This window comes from Pecten maximus, chromosome 7 (genome assembly GCF_902652985.1).
Source record: "Pecten maximus chromosome 7, xPecMax1.1, whole genome shotgun sequence".
Classification (NCBI taxonomy): domain Eukaryota; kingdom Metazoa; phylum Mollusca; class Bivalvia; order Pectinida; family Pectinidae; genus Pecten; species Pecten maximus.
The window spans coordinates 37,665,699-37,683,554 of record NC_047021.1 but is presented as its reverse complement, the minus strand read 5'-3'; the positions used below and the strand labels follow the sequence as shown (position 1 = coordinate 37,683,554).

The window sequence follows — 17,856 nt, the reverse complement described above, 5'->3', positions numbered from 1 at the left end:
AAACCAAAGAATAGAGATTATAATTTCGTCGTGTTTTTTTGACTCCGCAAACTCTCTCGATCTATATATATGCTATGCAGCGAGGCTGTAGTATATGCTTCAAGCATGTTATGGCTAATTTTGTCATTGTCTACAACTTTTAGGTAAAGATTTAAGTATGTCAGTAATGTCGTTAGTTGAAAGTATATGTCGGTTGAAAAAGAGCGTCCGTCCTTAGATCATTATATCTTATTAAAACCATATCCTGATCTTCGCTATCGTTCCGTGAACTGCACTCATCTAAGTCAACAAAGTATGCATAATTTAAAATGTTGGATTTCATAATGTCAGAACGTACAATTTACCAAACGTTTTCTAGGGTCATTTATGATTTTTAAGACGCTTCTTCAATGACAGCAAGGACACACGAAAACTGTTTTTTATTTTTTTTCAATTTTAATTTTTATATATCATTTTCCGTGTTGGTGAGCACAAGTGCCAATAATAATTAAGCATTACATTCGAAAATGACTCGACGTACAATATTGTATCTTGCACGTGTCGATGTCCTTAAAATATTTTCAGGGGAGATAATCAATATTCCGCCGACAGGTGGCGATTTAACCGGAAGTAAATGCCACGTCCGTTTTAGTGACCGGCTTCGTGATGTGTTAGGAATTACGTTATTATAAATTCAATTAAAACCAAGAAGAACACATCAACTACACAGCGAAGTACTTATTTACGCATACAATCGCCATGGTAAGTGTGAATCTCCGATACTTTCACGGTAGCCTGCCTCGGTTTAACTCTCTTTCACCGACAGCCTGCATCATAACAATGTAACAGGTTCGTCATTCCAGATGGATCAGCCTCCCTGCTACCTGCCGTTCGGATTGACTAATCGCCATACTAATGCATTATGTCAAGTCAACGTCATTGTTGGAAAGTGTCTGCAATTTCAAAAGAAAAGTATTTGAACAGTTGAACCAGCCCGGGTGTTTACAATTCATGTATATTGACAATATGTATAGGTAATTCTGGCTATTTTTTTTAGAATATAAAACTAGACATGCCCCTGTGCATCAACTGTTCATTTTTATATAAATATTGGCAAGTCTCTCATCTGGTTAATCGGGTATATTGTATAGCATGTATATCATAACAAAAAATTTGCTGTGATGTATATTTGGCAGATATTTAAAGTATAAATGTTTTTCTTTTCTATTTCTTACAGGTGTCTGTTATTAATTCAGTCGATACAGCTCATGAGGACATGATTGTAAGTATCAAATTGCTTGAACAGGGACTACTTTGGGATCTATACAGGATCCATGCCTATTATCATGACAAACATATTACCATGACGTAAAATGGTGCAGGATATTGAAAGGCTAGTATTGCAATTTTATATTGTGTGGTAATTATTAAATATATATGTTCATCACGATAATAGGCATGGACCATGTAACAGCTTAAAATACCTATTGTATTCACTATTCAGATGAAAGTGAAAGAAGGGGGACGTGGGTAGCACATTGGTTACTTGTTTATAGTCACTCTATCCAATTTGGATAAACTAATAATAACTATTGTAAATTTAAAGATACCATAATTTCTTTTCTAAGTTAAATACCAATGCTGCATAATTTTCAGTGGTTTTGACATCACAATTTCCATTGGTAAGTATGATAGAAATACAGATCATCATTATATACTAGCTACTTAATGAAGATCGTATGTAGAATGATTGATAAGTTTTTCTGTTTAAGTAATCTCTAGATACAAACTTTATTTTCATTGTGGATATATATATATATTTCATTATAATATTGATGTACAGAAAATATTAAGATTAGGAAAATTCAAATGAAAGATATACTTACTTTCTCTACAGCATGATGCTCAGTTAGACTACTATGGAACAAAACTGGCCACCTGTTCATCAGACCGGACAATAAAAATATTTGATGTGAAGAGCGGACAACAGACTCTTGTATCAGAACTGAGAGGGTTAGTATCACAGCAACCTTGTCAGTAAGTCGGGCTTCCAAATGCAATTGTCATGACAAGTGACAAAAATTCCCACTGCGTCATCTGACACAGGTGGTCGAGTGGTGCTGTGGTAACACGCTCGCCTTTCACATAGACGAACACGATTTAATTACCCTATCAGACATATATATATATATATATATATGCATGCTTAGGTGTTTGGGTCACCTGCCCGACAACATGGGTTTTCTCTGGGTGATCCTCCATAGTAAGACATTTAGCAATTTTAGAAATCAAATCACCATTTCTCAGTAATCATGTTAAAATATTATGTCCCTTAAGCTTGTCATTGATACCTTTTCCTATTACATATGTGTACAGTGAATAAGGTCATTGATACCTTTTCCTATTACATATGTGTACAGTGTATAAGGTCATTGATACCTTTTCCTATTACATACGTGTACAGTGTATAAGGAATAAGGTCATTGATACCTTTTCCTATTACATATGTGTACAGTGTATAAGGAATAAGGTCAGTGATACCTTTTCCTATTACATATGTGTACAGTGAATAAGGTCATTGATACCTTTTCCTATTACATATGTGTACAGTGAATAAGGTCATTGATACCTTTTCCTATTACATATGTGTACAGTGTATAAGGAATAAGGTCATTGATACCTTTTCCTATTACATATGTGTACAGTGTATAAGGAATAAGGTCAGTGATACCTTTTCCTATTACATATGTGTACAGTGAATAAGGTCATTGATACCTTTTCCTATTACATATGTGTACAGTGTATAAGGAATAAGGTCAGCTACCTTTTACTTATTTAGCTGAAAAAGGAATAACCAGACTATTTGACAATCATTATGAAGGATGGACAAATGTGCTACTTATTCCCAGAATCAAAGTCCTGTCTGTATATGAAAACCTCTTTCACCTTCATAATCACATTAATTGTTGAAATAAATTTTATTCCAGTCACATGTGTACAGTGTATAAGGACAATGTTACCTTTTCCTATTACATATGTGTACAGTGTATAAGGAATAAGGACAATGTTACATTTTCCTATTACATATGTGTTCAGTGTATAAGGAATAAGAACAGTGATACCTTTTCCTATTACATATGTGTACAGTGTATAAGGAATAAGGACAGTGTTACCTTTTCCTATTACATATGTGTACAGTGTATAAGGAATAAGGACAATGTTACCTTTTCCTATTACATATGTGTACAGTGTATAAGGAATAAGGACAGTGTTACCTTTTTCCTATTACATATGTGTACAGTGTATAAGGTCATTGATATACCTTTTCCTATTACATATGTGTACAGTGTATAAGGTCATTGTTACCTTTTCCTATTACATATGTGTACAGTATATAAGGAACAAGGTCAGTGTTACCTTTTTCCTATTACATATGTGTACAGTGTATAAGGTCATTGTTACCTTTTCCTATTACATATGTGTACAGTGTATAAGGAATAAGGTCATTGATACCTTTTCCTATTACATATGTGTACAGTGTATAAGGAATAAGGTCATTGATACCTTTTCCTATTACATATGTGTACAGTGTATAAGGTCATTGTTACCTTTTCCTATTACATATGTGTACAGTGTATAAGGAATAAGGTCATTGATACCTTTTCCTATTACATATGTGTACAGTGTATAAGGAATAAGGTCATTGATACCTTTTCCTATTACATACAGGGCATCCAGTAGGATTAAAATCTCAAGAGTCAGTGACCCTCAGCTTTGAAATCCTGAGAGTCAAATCAAAATCCTGAGAGTCAAAATATGAAATTCTCAAACTTGACGGTTAATCGTTTCCGAATGTAAGCTGATAAAAGCGTCTTTTTTTAACATTATATTTAATTAAAAATTCAAAAGAACTTAGTTCATCTTAATTTATTATCCAATTGTTGTTTATATTAACCCTTTGAGCGCTTGTCACCGCAAATGTCGTTCCGCTAGTATCGGTCTCGTAATGTTGGTCACCGCAAATGTCGTTCTGTTGACAACTTTTTTCACACGGCTCGTAGTGTTTTTCCATCCACGTGTTTATAAATATAAACGATTCTGATTGGTTGTGTAGGCCCCAAACTAGCATAATATGGTGTGTATACTTATACACGTTGCAGGAGTACTACGATATGCTCTGTTGAACAAGCCCCGAGAGCGATCGTAAACAAATCGTAAAATTCAATCATGGCGGCCGCTTTTGACTCCGACTAGGACAACGACGATAATATTGAAAATATCTTCAATGAAAATAATGACAGTGAACCTGATTTTGAAGGTTTTGGACACGAGGATATTGTTAGGCAGGTAGCGGTAATTGCTCACATTGATTTGGATGACTTCTCGTCCGAGAATGATGAGGAAGACATAGCGGACATAGCGGAGAGTTGGAAGAAATCATCCACGGCACCTTTGTGTGCCCGTTTACAGGCGAATCAAAACTAAATGTCTATATGGGAAATCAAGAACCTATAGATTTTTTTCAGTTATTTCTGAATGACGATTTTTTAAATACTGTTGTCGAACAAACAAATTTATATGCCGACCGCAAAAAAAATCAAGGTGGTCAAGGAAATCACTCGCGTATCTCCAAGTGGAGACCGGTGTCACTTGAGGAGATGAAAGTATTTTTTGGTCTTGTTATAGCCATGGGATTGGTTCATAAAGCTGATACAGATACTTACTGGGCAGCTGAGGTCGTTATTTTTACTCCATTTTTCGGAGACAAAATGTCTAAAGATCGTTTCCAAAATATAAAATATAAAAATATTCTTCAAGGCTTTCCATACCTGTAATTTTCACCTGTACATCCTTACCTGACCAATTGTTAGAGACAAATTTACCATCTATGTAAACCTTAACATATACTGAACAAAATTTGTATATATGTCTATTATTGAAAATGGCAAGGAAAACATGTTATTGAACATAAAGAAAGGTATTCATAATTTCTGTATTTCTTCAAATTAATTCAACAGTGAGGCCCCTTGTATAGTAAGAGTATATAGCGCTTAAAGGGTTAAATAAATAAAAGTGTTTTAAAAAATTGAACTTTTCTTTTAATTATCTATTTTTGTTTGAATAAAGCAGAATTAAAACACAATTTTTTTTTTTTATTTAATTTAATCACTGAAATAAATTTCTTGTAAAGCTTTTAACAAATAAACTTGTATCACAGTTTTCTTGCTGAAATTATGTTTAAATGTTTTACAATGGTTAAGCATAATTTATAAAACCATCTTTTTTCTCTTTTTTTTTAATCTGCTCAGCCTCTAGAGGTTATTTTTGTATGCAAATCATGTTTTCATATTTGCCGCCAAAATATAACAGGAATGATTTACGCTTCCCACCCTGTCAAATGCACTGCAGAGGTCATGTATATGTAAGGTTATTCAGGTTAACAACAAAATGGCTGCCGCCTGTGTTGGCATGATGCAAACTAGCTATAGGCCTGCTTACGATCTCATTCTTGTTATGTACATGATTGAAAGTTATCACAAACATATGTTACATTAATTTGTTGGGATGGAAATCTACTATAGTTTACTTATTTCAATTATTAAAATGTGATTGCTTAGAATAAAGTACAGATCGGCCTCTACAGCCGTAGGGACTCCAGTTAAAAATTTAAAAAATTACAAAAAAATATGAAAACTGCTTTTATAGATAAAGAAAGTCATCCAAAGTCAACAATAAATATTTTCTTGGATTGTTTGACTGTAGATTAATTACAATTTGCATTTTTAACCAATGTGTTATTAACTGGGTCACGATCAACAAGGGGGATAACTCAAATATAACAAGAAGCTTTCATAGAGTATTCGTAACGGAAGGGAAATAACTCCTACGGTATAGTCTGTTTCTCTGGTGTTGAACAAATAAATCCAAAACTGTTTTTTATCGTTACTTAAGTGTTAAAAGTAAGGTCAATACAGTTCATGAGACAGCATAATATGATCAAATATGTTCGTATATCATGAGTTGTTTGTTATAAATACTTCACGCCAATTTACAACAAAAACGTTTATGTAAGTACATTTTTCTGGAAAAGGCTATACCACAAAGGGAGGTAACAGTTAGTGTGATTTTATTAAAATATTAATCGCCTTTCTCCGCTGTCATTTAGAAGCTTGAAAAATTCACTTAAAATACCTTGATATATGAGCTTTCATTTAGCATATAGACTTTTATCGACCACAAATATTTTCTTGTTAAAAAAAAACAAAAACTCAAACGAACATACCACTCTCAGGTACGGGATATTGGTGATCAATACGTTTTACGGATGAAAGAACAAGTATTTCACTTAACCTGAGAAACGAGAAAATACCTTATAAGTCATAGATAACTGGTGACCTCCTTCCTTACTGTGACACTAAGCATCAAGGCTTATTTCAGATATACTTCAAATAACATGTGCTCGGACCAACTGTCATGGCGAATTTAGACATTACAGTTACCTCCCTTTTCACGCCATCTAGCGATAACTGAAGTCCCTACTACAGGTAGGTACAGTGGATACTTCACCTGTGCCCCAATTTGGCAATCGGCAGCGACTGTTGGATTAGTCACAGTTGAGTGGCTCTTTTAATTGACTCCTAGATAGGGGTATTCTACTAATTAGTGTCACTGACCATAGCAAATATACCCTTTGTTGAGCCTGGGTATTGGACAACACATAGACTAATGACAGTGGTGGTCAAAATGTGAAGCGTCAGATTGACGCACGGCATGCAAAAGTCGTGCGTCAAATTAAATTTTGCTGCGTCATTGACCCGAGGTCTCGGGTTAATGGATGCCCTGACATATGTGTACAGTGTATAAGGTCATTGATACCTTTTCCTATTACATATGTGTACAGTGTATAAGGAATAAGGTCATTGATACCTTTTCCTATTACATATGTGTACAGTGTATAAGGTCATTGATACCTTTTCCTATTACATATGTGTACAGTGTATAAGGAATAAGGTCAGTGTTACCTTTTCCTATTACATATGTGTACAGTGTATAAGGAATAAGGTCATTGATACCTTTTCCTATTACATATGTGTACAGTTTATAAGGAATAAGGTCAGTGTTACCTTTTCCTATTACATATGTGTACAGTGTATAAGGAATAAGGTCATTGATACCTTTTCCTATTACATATGTGTACAGTGTATAAGGTCATTGATACCTTTTCCTATTACATATGTGTACAGTGTATAAGGAATAAGGTCAGTGTTACCTTTTCCTATTACATATGTGTACAGTGTATAGGGTCATTGATACCTTTTCCTATTACATATGTGTACAGTGTATAAGGTCATTGTTACCTTTTCCTATTACATATGTGTACAGTGTATAAGGAATAAGGACAATGTTACCTTTTCCTATTACATATGTGTACAGTGTATAAGGAATAAGGACAGTGTTACCTTTTCCTATTACATATGTGTACAGTGTATAGGGTCAGTGATACCTTTTCCTATTACATATGTGTACAGTGTATAAGGTCATTGATACCTTTTCCTATTACATATGTGTACAGTGTATAGGGTCATTGATACCTTTTCCTATTACATATGTGTACAGTGTATAAGGTCATTGTTACCTTTTCCTATTACATATGTGTACAGTGTATAAGGAATAAGGACAATGTTACCTTTTCCTATTACATATGTGTACAGTGTATAAGGAATAAGGACAGTGTTACCTTTTACTATTACATATGTGTACAGTGTATAGGGTCAGTGATACCTTTTCCTATTACATATGTGTACAGTGTATAAGGAATAAGGTCATTGATACCTTTTCCTATTACATATATGTGTACAGTGTCAGGGCTTTATCACCCATCTATTTGGGTCCGTTAAACGGACCCATTCCCAATGACAAAAAAGTGTGATTTTTCCCAATTTTCTACTTGAAAATTCCCAATTCAAATGTATGAACAAATAAATTATGTTGAAACAAAAAATTCTTTCTGATTACGACGTTGAGCGTGTCGAGAAAATAAATATGACGAGTGGAACTACTGTAGTCTAATCCGAAGCGTGTGTCACTCGGAACCCCTCGTTCCAAATTCATAGTCATTTTGACGTTTTATGTAATGCGATCTCGGCAACAGGTGTTTACAAGCGTTTGATGGATCGCTAGTTTCATCGCACCATGTCACACAACATTAAGTATTGCGCTAAAAAAATAAGAAAATCTGACGAAAAGGACAATAAAAAGATAAGTTGTTTCTTTAAAAAACAAACAGTGGAAAGACAAGCAACTGATGACACGACTGAAGACCATACACAGCAAATACCGGTAACCGCAGATCCAGCAGTAGAAAAACGAGCAACAGATAATTAATACGAATGAAGAACATAAGAAGGACAGACAAATACTGCTCTAATGATTAATGTCACAATTGGTTGACTGTACTCCCTGTGTTCTGTCTGAATAATCAATCTATCAGAACAACCAACTAAAGGATTTTTTGACTTTTTGTACAATACATGTTGTAATTGTTCCACATTTGGCCAAGGATATACTTAATGGTGGCAAGTTGTCACTTGATAATTGATTTCCAATGTATTCATAGAATAATATTTTAATAATCATAGACAATGTTGGTAAGTTAGGTTGATTTTTTGTTTAAAATATTAAATAAAATAATCAATATGTAAAAGTTGAACTTTTTTTCTGATTAAAGTTTCAAAGTATTATGTAAACCACCCTCCTACTTCAAATATCTACCCTGAAAAAAGTTGGAGCAGAATGATCTTCTATTTAAAAAATTTTATATTAAAGAGTTATATGATACTTATACATTACTTATAAACCCTAGCTACCATAGTATATATATATGATGTGTTTAGTTGATACAATTGCATTTGTCCAAATTTCCCAAAACAGCTGTTTTGTCGATCAATTTTTCCCAATTAGACCCCAGGGTCCATTTCCCAAAAGCCCCTGATAAAGCCCTGAGTGTATAAGGAATAAGGACAGTGTTACCTTTTCCTATTACATATGTGTACAGTGTATACGGTCATTGATACCTTTTCCTATTACATATGTGTACAGTGTATACGGTCATTGATACATTTTCCTATTACATATGTCTACAGTGTATAAGGAATGAGGTCATTGTTACCTTTTCCTATTACATATGTGTACAGTGTATAAGGAATAAGGACAGTGTTACCTTTTCCTATTACATATGTGTACAGTGAATAAGGTCATTGATACCTTTTCCTATTACATATGTGTACAGTGTATAAGGTCATTGATACATTTTCCTATTACATATGTGTACAGTGTATAAGGACAGTGTTACCTTTTCCTATTACATATGTGTACAGTGTATAAGGAACAAGGTCAGTGTTACCTTTTCCTATTACATATGTGTACAGTGTATAAGGTCATTGATACCTTTTCCTATTACATATGTGTACAGTGAATAAGGTCATTGATACCTTTTGCTATTACATATGTGTACAGTGTATAAGGAATAAGGTCAGCTACCTTTTACTTATTTAGCTGAAAAAGGAATAACCAGACTATTTGACAATCATTATGAAGGATGGACAAATGTGCTACTTATTCCCAGAATCAAAGTCCTGTCTAAATATGAAAACCTCTGTCACCTTCATAATAACATTAAATGTTGAAATTAATTTTATTCCAGTCACATGTGTACAGTGTATAAGGTCATTGATACCTTTTCCTATTACATATGTGTACAGTGTATAAGGAATAAGAACAGTGTTACCTTTTCCTATTACATATGTGTACAGTGTATAAGGAATAAGGTCAGTGTTACCTTTTCCTATATATGTGTACAGTGTATAAGGAATAAGGTCAGCTACCTTTTACTTATTTAGCTGAAAAAGGAATAACTAGACTATTTGACAATCATTATGAAGGATGGACAAATGTGCTACTTATTCCCAGAATCAAAGTCCTGTCTAAATATGAAAACCTCTTTCACCTTCATAATAAGATTAATTGTTGAAATAAATTTTGTTCCAGTCACGATGGTCCAGTTTGGCAGCTTGCCTGGGCGCATCCAATGTTTGGGAATCTGTTGGCATCGTGTGGTTACGACAAGAAAGTTATCATATGGAAGGAGAGCAATGGAACCTGGGGAAAACTCTATGAATATCCTAATCACGACTCGTCAGGTAACTAATAGTATTCAGTTGTATATTTCAACTAGGGGCAAACGTGTTAAAAATTTGTATTAAAACTTGTCATTACCTACCTAGATACAACTCAAAGGGGTTATTCTGAAATCATCACAAATTACAATAAGATGACATAATCATTTTATGCAGCATAATCATTTGTCAGGGCATCTAGTTGACCCTTGACTTTTAGCAATTTCAGAAGTCAAATGACCTTTTCTCAGAAATATGAAGGGTCAAAACAGTATGTCAAATAGACATGCCTCGTCAAACTCAAGAGGAGAATCTGATTTTAGAGAGTCAAAAACATACTCTCAATGGTCTACAGGATGCCCTTAATTTGTCAAATATCATCTAATATGTTGCATATCCCTTTTGCCATAAATGATGGTATAATGCATTAGCTTCATTGTAGTAATTAACAAGACTAAAAATTAAAAAAAAAGTTAACATCAGTTAAGAAGGAGAAAAAAAATCGATGATAACTAAACATTTTTGATAAGATTTTAAGGTCACAAAAGACAAAGTATTTTCTAATTAATTTTTGTCCATCGTCGCACATCAGCTGTCATGCATCTAATCAGTTAAGACGTACATTTTTTTACCTTTTCCTCAAAAACCAAAGGGCCTATGATTGGAATATTGGGCCAGTAGAATGCTAGGGTGAATTGCTGCTAAGGTTGTTTAATGGAATGACCTTGACCTACTTTCAAGTTCACAGTGTTCAAATGTGTTCAATTCTTATAAAACAGAATATCAACTACAAATAATGTACATTTGTACCTGCATACATATCCGATCTCAGGTGATTGTTCAGGCCTATGTGCCTCTTGTTAATGTTTGTCACCCATAAAATACTTTTTGTCTTACACAACCCAATGAATACTTAAACAAGACTCAACATCATTCCCAGGACGTCCTTGCTCTGTTGTAATTTATAAATGACTGTGTAATGTTTGTCTTTCAGTAAATTCGGTACAATTTGCTCCCCATGAATTTGGTCTCATACTGGCATGTGGTAGCTCAGATGGGTCTATCTCAGTAATATCCAGTGCAGGTGAGTACAATAGTTAAGGCGGCCATTTTTTTCTATGATGACTAGTGCATGTTCTAGAGCATAGGAGCTCAACTGTAACTATCACAGATAAACTGAAACTATTGAATCTGTCTTTTTCTCTTAGTCTCAAAAAATAAGAAAAAATATGAAAAAAAGATAAAATTAGACCGTAGCTGGAACATGACTATTGATAAAGTGTATAAACATGTACTGTTTTTGATTTTTCTAGGTGATGGAGCTTGGGATGCCAAGAAAATAAACAATGCCCATTCTGTAAGTCAGCACCTACTGAATATGTTGGGGGGGGGGGGGGGGGGGGGGGGGACTATAGTTTTGTGTTGTGTCTGTATATACACAGTGGCAATGCATTGAGGTAAATATTGGCATTATATAAAGGCTCTACTACTGCATATAAATAATGCCATTATATTGAGGTTTTATTTTATATAAACTATGGCATTGTATTTAGGTCTTACTTCCTGATGTTATATTGAGGTTTTACTGTTTATAAACAATGGCTTTAAAGTTAGGTTTTACTGTCTAAAAACAACGGCATTGTATTAAGGTCTTCAGGATGGTGTTATATTGAGGTTTTACTGTATATAAACAATGGCTTTAAAGTTAGGTTTTACTGTCTAAAAACAACGGCATTGTAATAAGGTCTTACTGCATGCATGTAAACAATGGTATTATATTGAAGTTTTACTGATATTAGGACCACTGTATCCAGGGTTTTACTGTATATATGAAGGGCATGCATGATAATAATGTTTTACTGTATACATGAAGGTCAAGGTATTAATGTTTTTACTGCATATATCTGTATAACTGTGTGACTGTAATACATTTGTCTGTGGTTTGTAATACAGATTGGTTGTAATGCTGTGAGCTGGGCACCATCTATAACTCCTGGGGCACTCCTAGATCAATCCGTACGTCAGCAGGCTGTCAAGCGACTTGCATCCGGAGGATGTGACAACCTTGTCAAGATTTGGAGGCAAGTTGTCTCTATTGAATTCTGACATTGTGATTAAAAAAGTGATTCACCTGTATTTTTTTTTTTTGATATCCCCACAATTTTATGGGAGCCTATAGTGTTACCTATGTCCGTTTGTCAAGTTCCTGTAGCTTCCAGTTTCAAATTAATACCATCTGACATCATGTCTGAGAACCCCTTAACAAATTGCGTTCATATTTACACCATGGTATCTTAACAGCATGTACAGAGCAACCCGCTTATTTGCATAGCCTATTTTCCATGACAAAGTATGCAAATAACCGGAGTATTCGTATAGGCGGAGTTGGGTTTTGACCCCTCTTATACACATGTAGATCGTCAGGTAGGTACTCAAAATGGGCGCTAGGCCTATATGATTGTTTACGTTATTTGCATTAAAAATATATATTAAAAAAAAAAAAAATTTAAAGTATAAGAGTAAATACGAAATACGTGGGTTGTTATTCTTTGTAAATGTACAAATATTTGCATACACTTCATCGTTTACTACTTGTCACTCTGAGTCTCGGGGTCCGATATTGGTCATACATGCGTGGGTTGGCACTACGATGTCATCGTTTCAATTAACATTCATTATCGTCTCGAGATGCGTTGTGTTCCTGCTATGAGTGTATTAGTTGTTTGATCATAGATGATGAACTGCTGAAGCAATAGACTGTCTAAAATGACCTTGACATGTGTATTGTCGTTTGGGTTTGTTTTGGAAAATGGCGCACACACACAAAGAGTTGTCGTTCATTACACAAATGCCCCCACAATGCAACGCGCCTAGTAAACAATCATGGCGATCGCAACCTGCCTCAGCGAGTGTTCAAGTGCACAGAACACAGGTTTGGATCGATGCTATAATAAATAAACAAATCTCATCAAAAGATGAGGCATATAAATATTTTATTCAGTAATTCTTCTGCACATTGCTACTGATATGGTCTGGATAATAACTAAATGTCGATATCGATGCATCGAACGTAACCTGTAATGACGAAGTGTGAACCAATTGATAAGAAAACGTTGTACATCGTGTCGAATCAATATATAAGTTAAAACACATTTCATAAAACTTTTATTACGGGAAAATCACAAAAAATACCCTAAAATCAATTAAAATTTTTCGATTTTTTGGAATTTTTATATGCATATAAGCGGGAGTCAGTGTTTTAGTCGATGCAAATACACGGGATTAAAATACAAAGATAAAGAAGAAAAAAATCGGGACCTGAGAATTGTATGCAAATAAGCGGGATATTCAATAACCGATATGCAAATAAGTGGGCTCCTCTGTACTGCATTTGATCACATTCTGCTGGTCATTGGTCAAGATGAAAGGGTCAGAAGGGTTAACAGTGACCTTTGACCCCTCTGTACAGGACATGCAACAGTAGTGGGGACATTCGTGTCTGATGGACATTTTTTTTTCTTTTCATTTGCCAACTTAGCCATTGTGTGTCTCTGGACACTTGTCATCTCACGAATGCCCTGATACAAAATTGTGAATATGTAAACTAACAAATGCTTTATGTTGTGCAGGGAAGAGGACGGCCAGTGGAAGGAAGATCAGAAGCTAGAGGGACACAGCGATTGGGTGAGGGATGTCGCCTGGGCACCCTCCATAGGTCTACCGAAAAGTATCCTGGCTAGTTGTTCTCAGGTAAGGAGGATAGGATGTTAGAGGGATGTCGCCTGGGCACACTCGATAGGTCTACTGAAAAGTATCCTGGCTAGTTAGGATGTTAGAGGGATATAGGATAGGAAGTTAGAGGAATATAGGATAGGATGTTAGAGGGATATAGGATAGGAAGTTAGAGGAATATAGGATAGAATGTTAGAGGGATATAGGATAGGATGTCGCCTGGGCACCCTCTATAGGTCTACTGAAAAGTATCCTGGCTAGTTGTTCTCAGGTAAGTTAGAGGGATATAGGATAGGATGTTAGAGGGTATAGGATAGGAAGTTAGAGGGATATAGGATAGGATGTTAGAGGGATATAGGATAGGAAGTTAGAGGGATATAGGATAGGATGTTAGAGGGATATAGGATAGGATGTCAGAGGGATATAGGATAGGAAGTTAGAGGGATATAGGATAGGATGTCAGGGGGATATAGGATAGGATGTTAGAGGGATATAGGATAGGATGTCATAGGGGTATAGGATAGGAAGTTAGAGGGATATAGGATAGGATGCCAGAGGGATATAGGATAGGATGTTAGAGGGATATAGGATAGGATGTCAGGGGGATATAGGATAGGATGTTAGAGGGATATAGGATAGGATGCCAGAGGAATATAGAATAGGATGTCAGAGGGATATAGGATAGGATACCAGAGGGATATAGGATAGGATGCCAGAGGGATATTGGATAGGATGTCAGAGGGATATAGGATAGGATGCCAGAGGGATATAGGATAGGATGCCAGAGGAATATAGGATAGGATGTTAGATGGATATAGGATAGGATGCCAGAGGGATATAGGATAGGATGTTAGAGGGATATAGGATAGGATGCCAGAGGGATATAGGATAGGATGCCAGAGGGATATAGGATAGGATGTTAGAGGGATATAGGATAGGATGTCAGAGGGACACATAGACTGCGTAAGAGACATCTCCTTGACATCCTCTGTAGGTCTACCAAAATGTATGGTGGCTTGTTGTTTTGTGACAAGTTGGTATTTTGTGGTGCTACAGTAGTAAAATAGTGGGTGGGATATTAAGTGTTTTCCTTTTCTGTGTATCTGTTGGTGACTGACCTGTAGTTTTCACTTCACCGACATTGGTTCAACTGCTCTCATTTCTTAGATTTGACTTTTCAATTGATTAATATTAATCCAAGCCAGAGGGGGTGTATACAAAATTTATAAATATTATATAGGCTGTAGTACTAATAATGACAAAAAATCTTAAAACACTTTTCAGACCTATGTTAAATATACCGTGCTTGTTCAGTTATTGTAAGTGGCCAGTAACGTACAGAATTATGTTTACAGGATTTCCGTGTTCTTATCTGGACTAACGATGGGACGAGTAGTGATTGGACGTCAAAAACTCTAAATAAGTTCAACGACGTCGTATGGCATCTGAGTTGGTCGATCACAGGGGAACATTTTAGCCGTGTCAGGAGGTGACAACAAGGTATGTGTGATCTTTATATAAGTTGTACGATACCCCAAATAAATTAAATACATGTAGTGGTATAACGTTTCATTAAGATTTATGGTATTTATTTTGTGGTTCCAGCATTAAGAAAAATGGACCCCAGAAATTTTTGTAGTTTTGTTTTGCGAGTTCAAAAATGCCATTTTGAAAAATTTGATAGTTCCAATTATAAGATACACTGGGTACTCAGAATTTGAGCCTATGGAGGACTCAAATATCGGAAAATCGTTGGTTTATACTCAATCAATTCATTTTCGTTATAAAACATTAAATTTTAAAATTTTGTAAATAATGATCGTTTCTGCTACTGATATTTTATGGTTGATTTTTCAGGTAAGCTTATGGAAGGAGACACTAGAAGGACAGTGGGTGTGCATTAGTGATGTAACAAAAGGTCAAGGTCAAGTTGCAGACAGTCAAAAGGGATCCTCAAGCTGATACTGTAACCATAGTGATATAGTAACAATCTCGGACAGGACTGTGTCAGGGACCATGTGTATTGTGTTCCATTAAAACAAATGCCGGACTGGTTTAAACGCCAGGCATACAGGCCCCAAACTTTAAACCACGAGAAATTTTTGGAAAATTTTCTTTAAAAGTTTGACACGGAATGATTTTATGAATTTGAGATTGGCCTGTTGTTACTGCATACTGAGGAAGCTTCCAGTGCAGCAGAGTGTTTTTAAGAGGAATCCTTCGGAGTCTTCCTCAGTGTATGCGCCAACGGAATACTAGGTGCCAATGCAAATATTTATATTAACATTCTGAAGGCTGTCCATTCCTTGCAGTATATTCATGGGCAGTGTTCCATCAGCCCAGTCTGGGCTAGATTTGTTTTAAGGGCTTGTGAAAGTTATCAGTATTTAATATTAAATCTTCAGTTCAGGTTTTGGAATAATAAAAAAAAATCTGTCATAATATGGGTTAGTGCACTAGATTTGAAATTTTACTCCTATGTTTCACATAAGACATTTTTTGAATTTTCCTTAGTTTCTTAGTTTCTCATTAAAACTGAAGAAATGTGCCAAAATGCAGAAAAGTCATTAATAATTTATGATAGCAAACTATCTTCCTTTGATATACTTCAGGGCGATGTTTTTATTTCTGTCATAACAGTACGGAACACAGATTTCAATGGGTCAATCACAGTTCTGAAATACCAAGAAATAGTACTTAGATTTTCAAGGGTTATAGATTTGATCGAGGATCTCTTATGTTGCTTAATACTGGTATTAACTTTGAATTTAAATGTATCGACTTTGAATTTAAATGTATCATACAGTTTTCACACCAGCAAATAGTTTGTGGGGGTTCTGAATTTCAGATTGTCTGCAAATTGTGAATACTGAAAAAGTAAAACCCAGAGAAATGAAATGCTACATGTGTACTACAATACACATAAATATACATGAAGTAAAATATGATTTGGTGTTTTGTGAGTATGGTCGTTCGGTGAGGTTATGTTCAATTGTTTAAGTGCGAGTACGGCAAGAGAGCTACCAATGCTTCCTCCAGCCATATGAATATTTGTTAATTTGGAATTCATAGCTTCCAAAGCTTTCACATTCTTCATACTTGTTTTGCATGGAGAAGGACTGTATGATATTTGGTCTATCCAAAATCATTGTTTTCCATATTGTAATTTTTGAAGGGTGTCATCGTTTTGAAAGGACTGTACAGAAGTTAAAATAAAATTTAGGTTCTATAGAGAACTTTCATAAAATGAAGACTTGATTTGTTTGTACTATCAAAAATGTGAGAGGTGGGAAATTGTCAGGTGATGGTGTGAATTTTGACTTAAATTCTCAGAAACAGTTTAAGTCAATTTTCATTTATATAATTTAGAATTACAGCAATGTACTGAGAATATGAAGATAAAAATGTTCACTTTCTTTTGTAAGCTACAATAAGCCAAAGACATTTTTTTAAATACAAAATTACAAATGGGTATAACAAAGTGTACAGTTCTTTTCTGTTGACTTTTACACGGAAAGCCATCCAGATCATAATTTGTTGGTAGGGAATACAATTGTACTTTTGATGCTTGTGTATTCAATGTTGAAACCGATGTGTTGACTTTGGTGTGTAATGTATACAGTGTTATTTTGAGAGTAATTTATCACTTTATAGATACATTTGTATGTCGTGTACATTCATGAATCTGCAGTTCTGTAAAACACCCAATATTACATGAATCTGCAGTTCTGTAAAACACCCAATATTACATGAATCTAGTTCTGTAAAACATCCAATATAAAACCCTGCTAGTAATCTGAGAGTGTCACCGATCCATTATCAGGTTTTCAAAAGACTGGATTAAATAACTATCAAGATAATATTGTATACATCTTGTATGAAACTGTGTGTGCTAGTAGGAGCGAGTGAAGAAAGTAACACCACAACATATATATCATGTGAAATTTGTGTAAATACAGTTTTTGAATGA

At 34.9% G+C, this 17,856-nt stretch overlaps 1 protein-coding gene across 1 annotated transcript; it reads left to right on the top strand.

Moving 5' to 3' along the window:
• Positions 1–599: 599 nt before the first annotated feature.
• On the top strand, positions 600–17,856 carry LOC117330760 (protein SEC13 homolog). The gene is given in 11 exon segments (XM_033889238.1): positions 600–741; positions 1,217–1,261; positions 1,877–1,992; positions 10,027–10,178; positions 11,149–11,238; positions 11,468–11,511; positions 12,108–12,235; positions 13,784–13,904; positions 15,242–15,349; positions 15,351–15,386; positions 15,744–17,856. Coding segments are annotated over 11 exon segments (948 nt in total). The 5' UTR covers positions 600–738; the 3' UTR covers positions 15,849–17,856.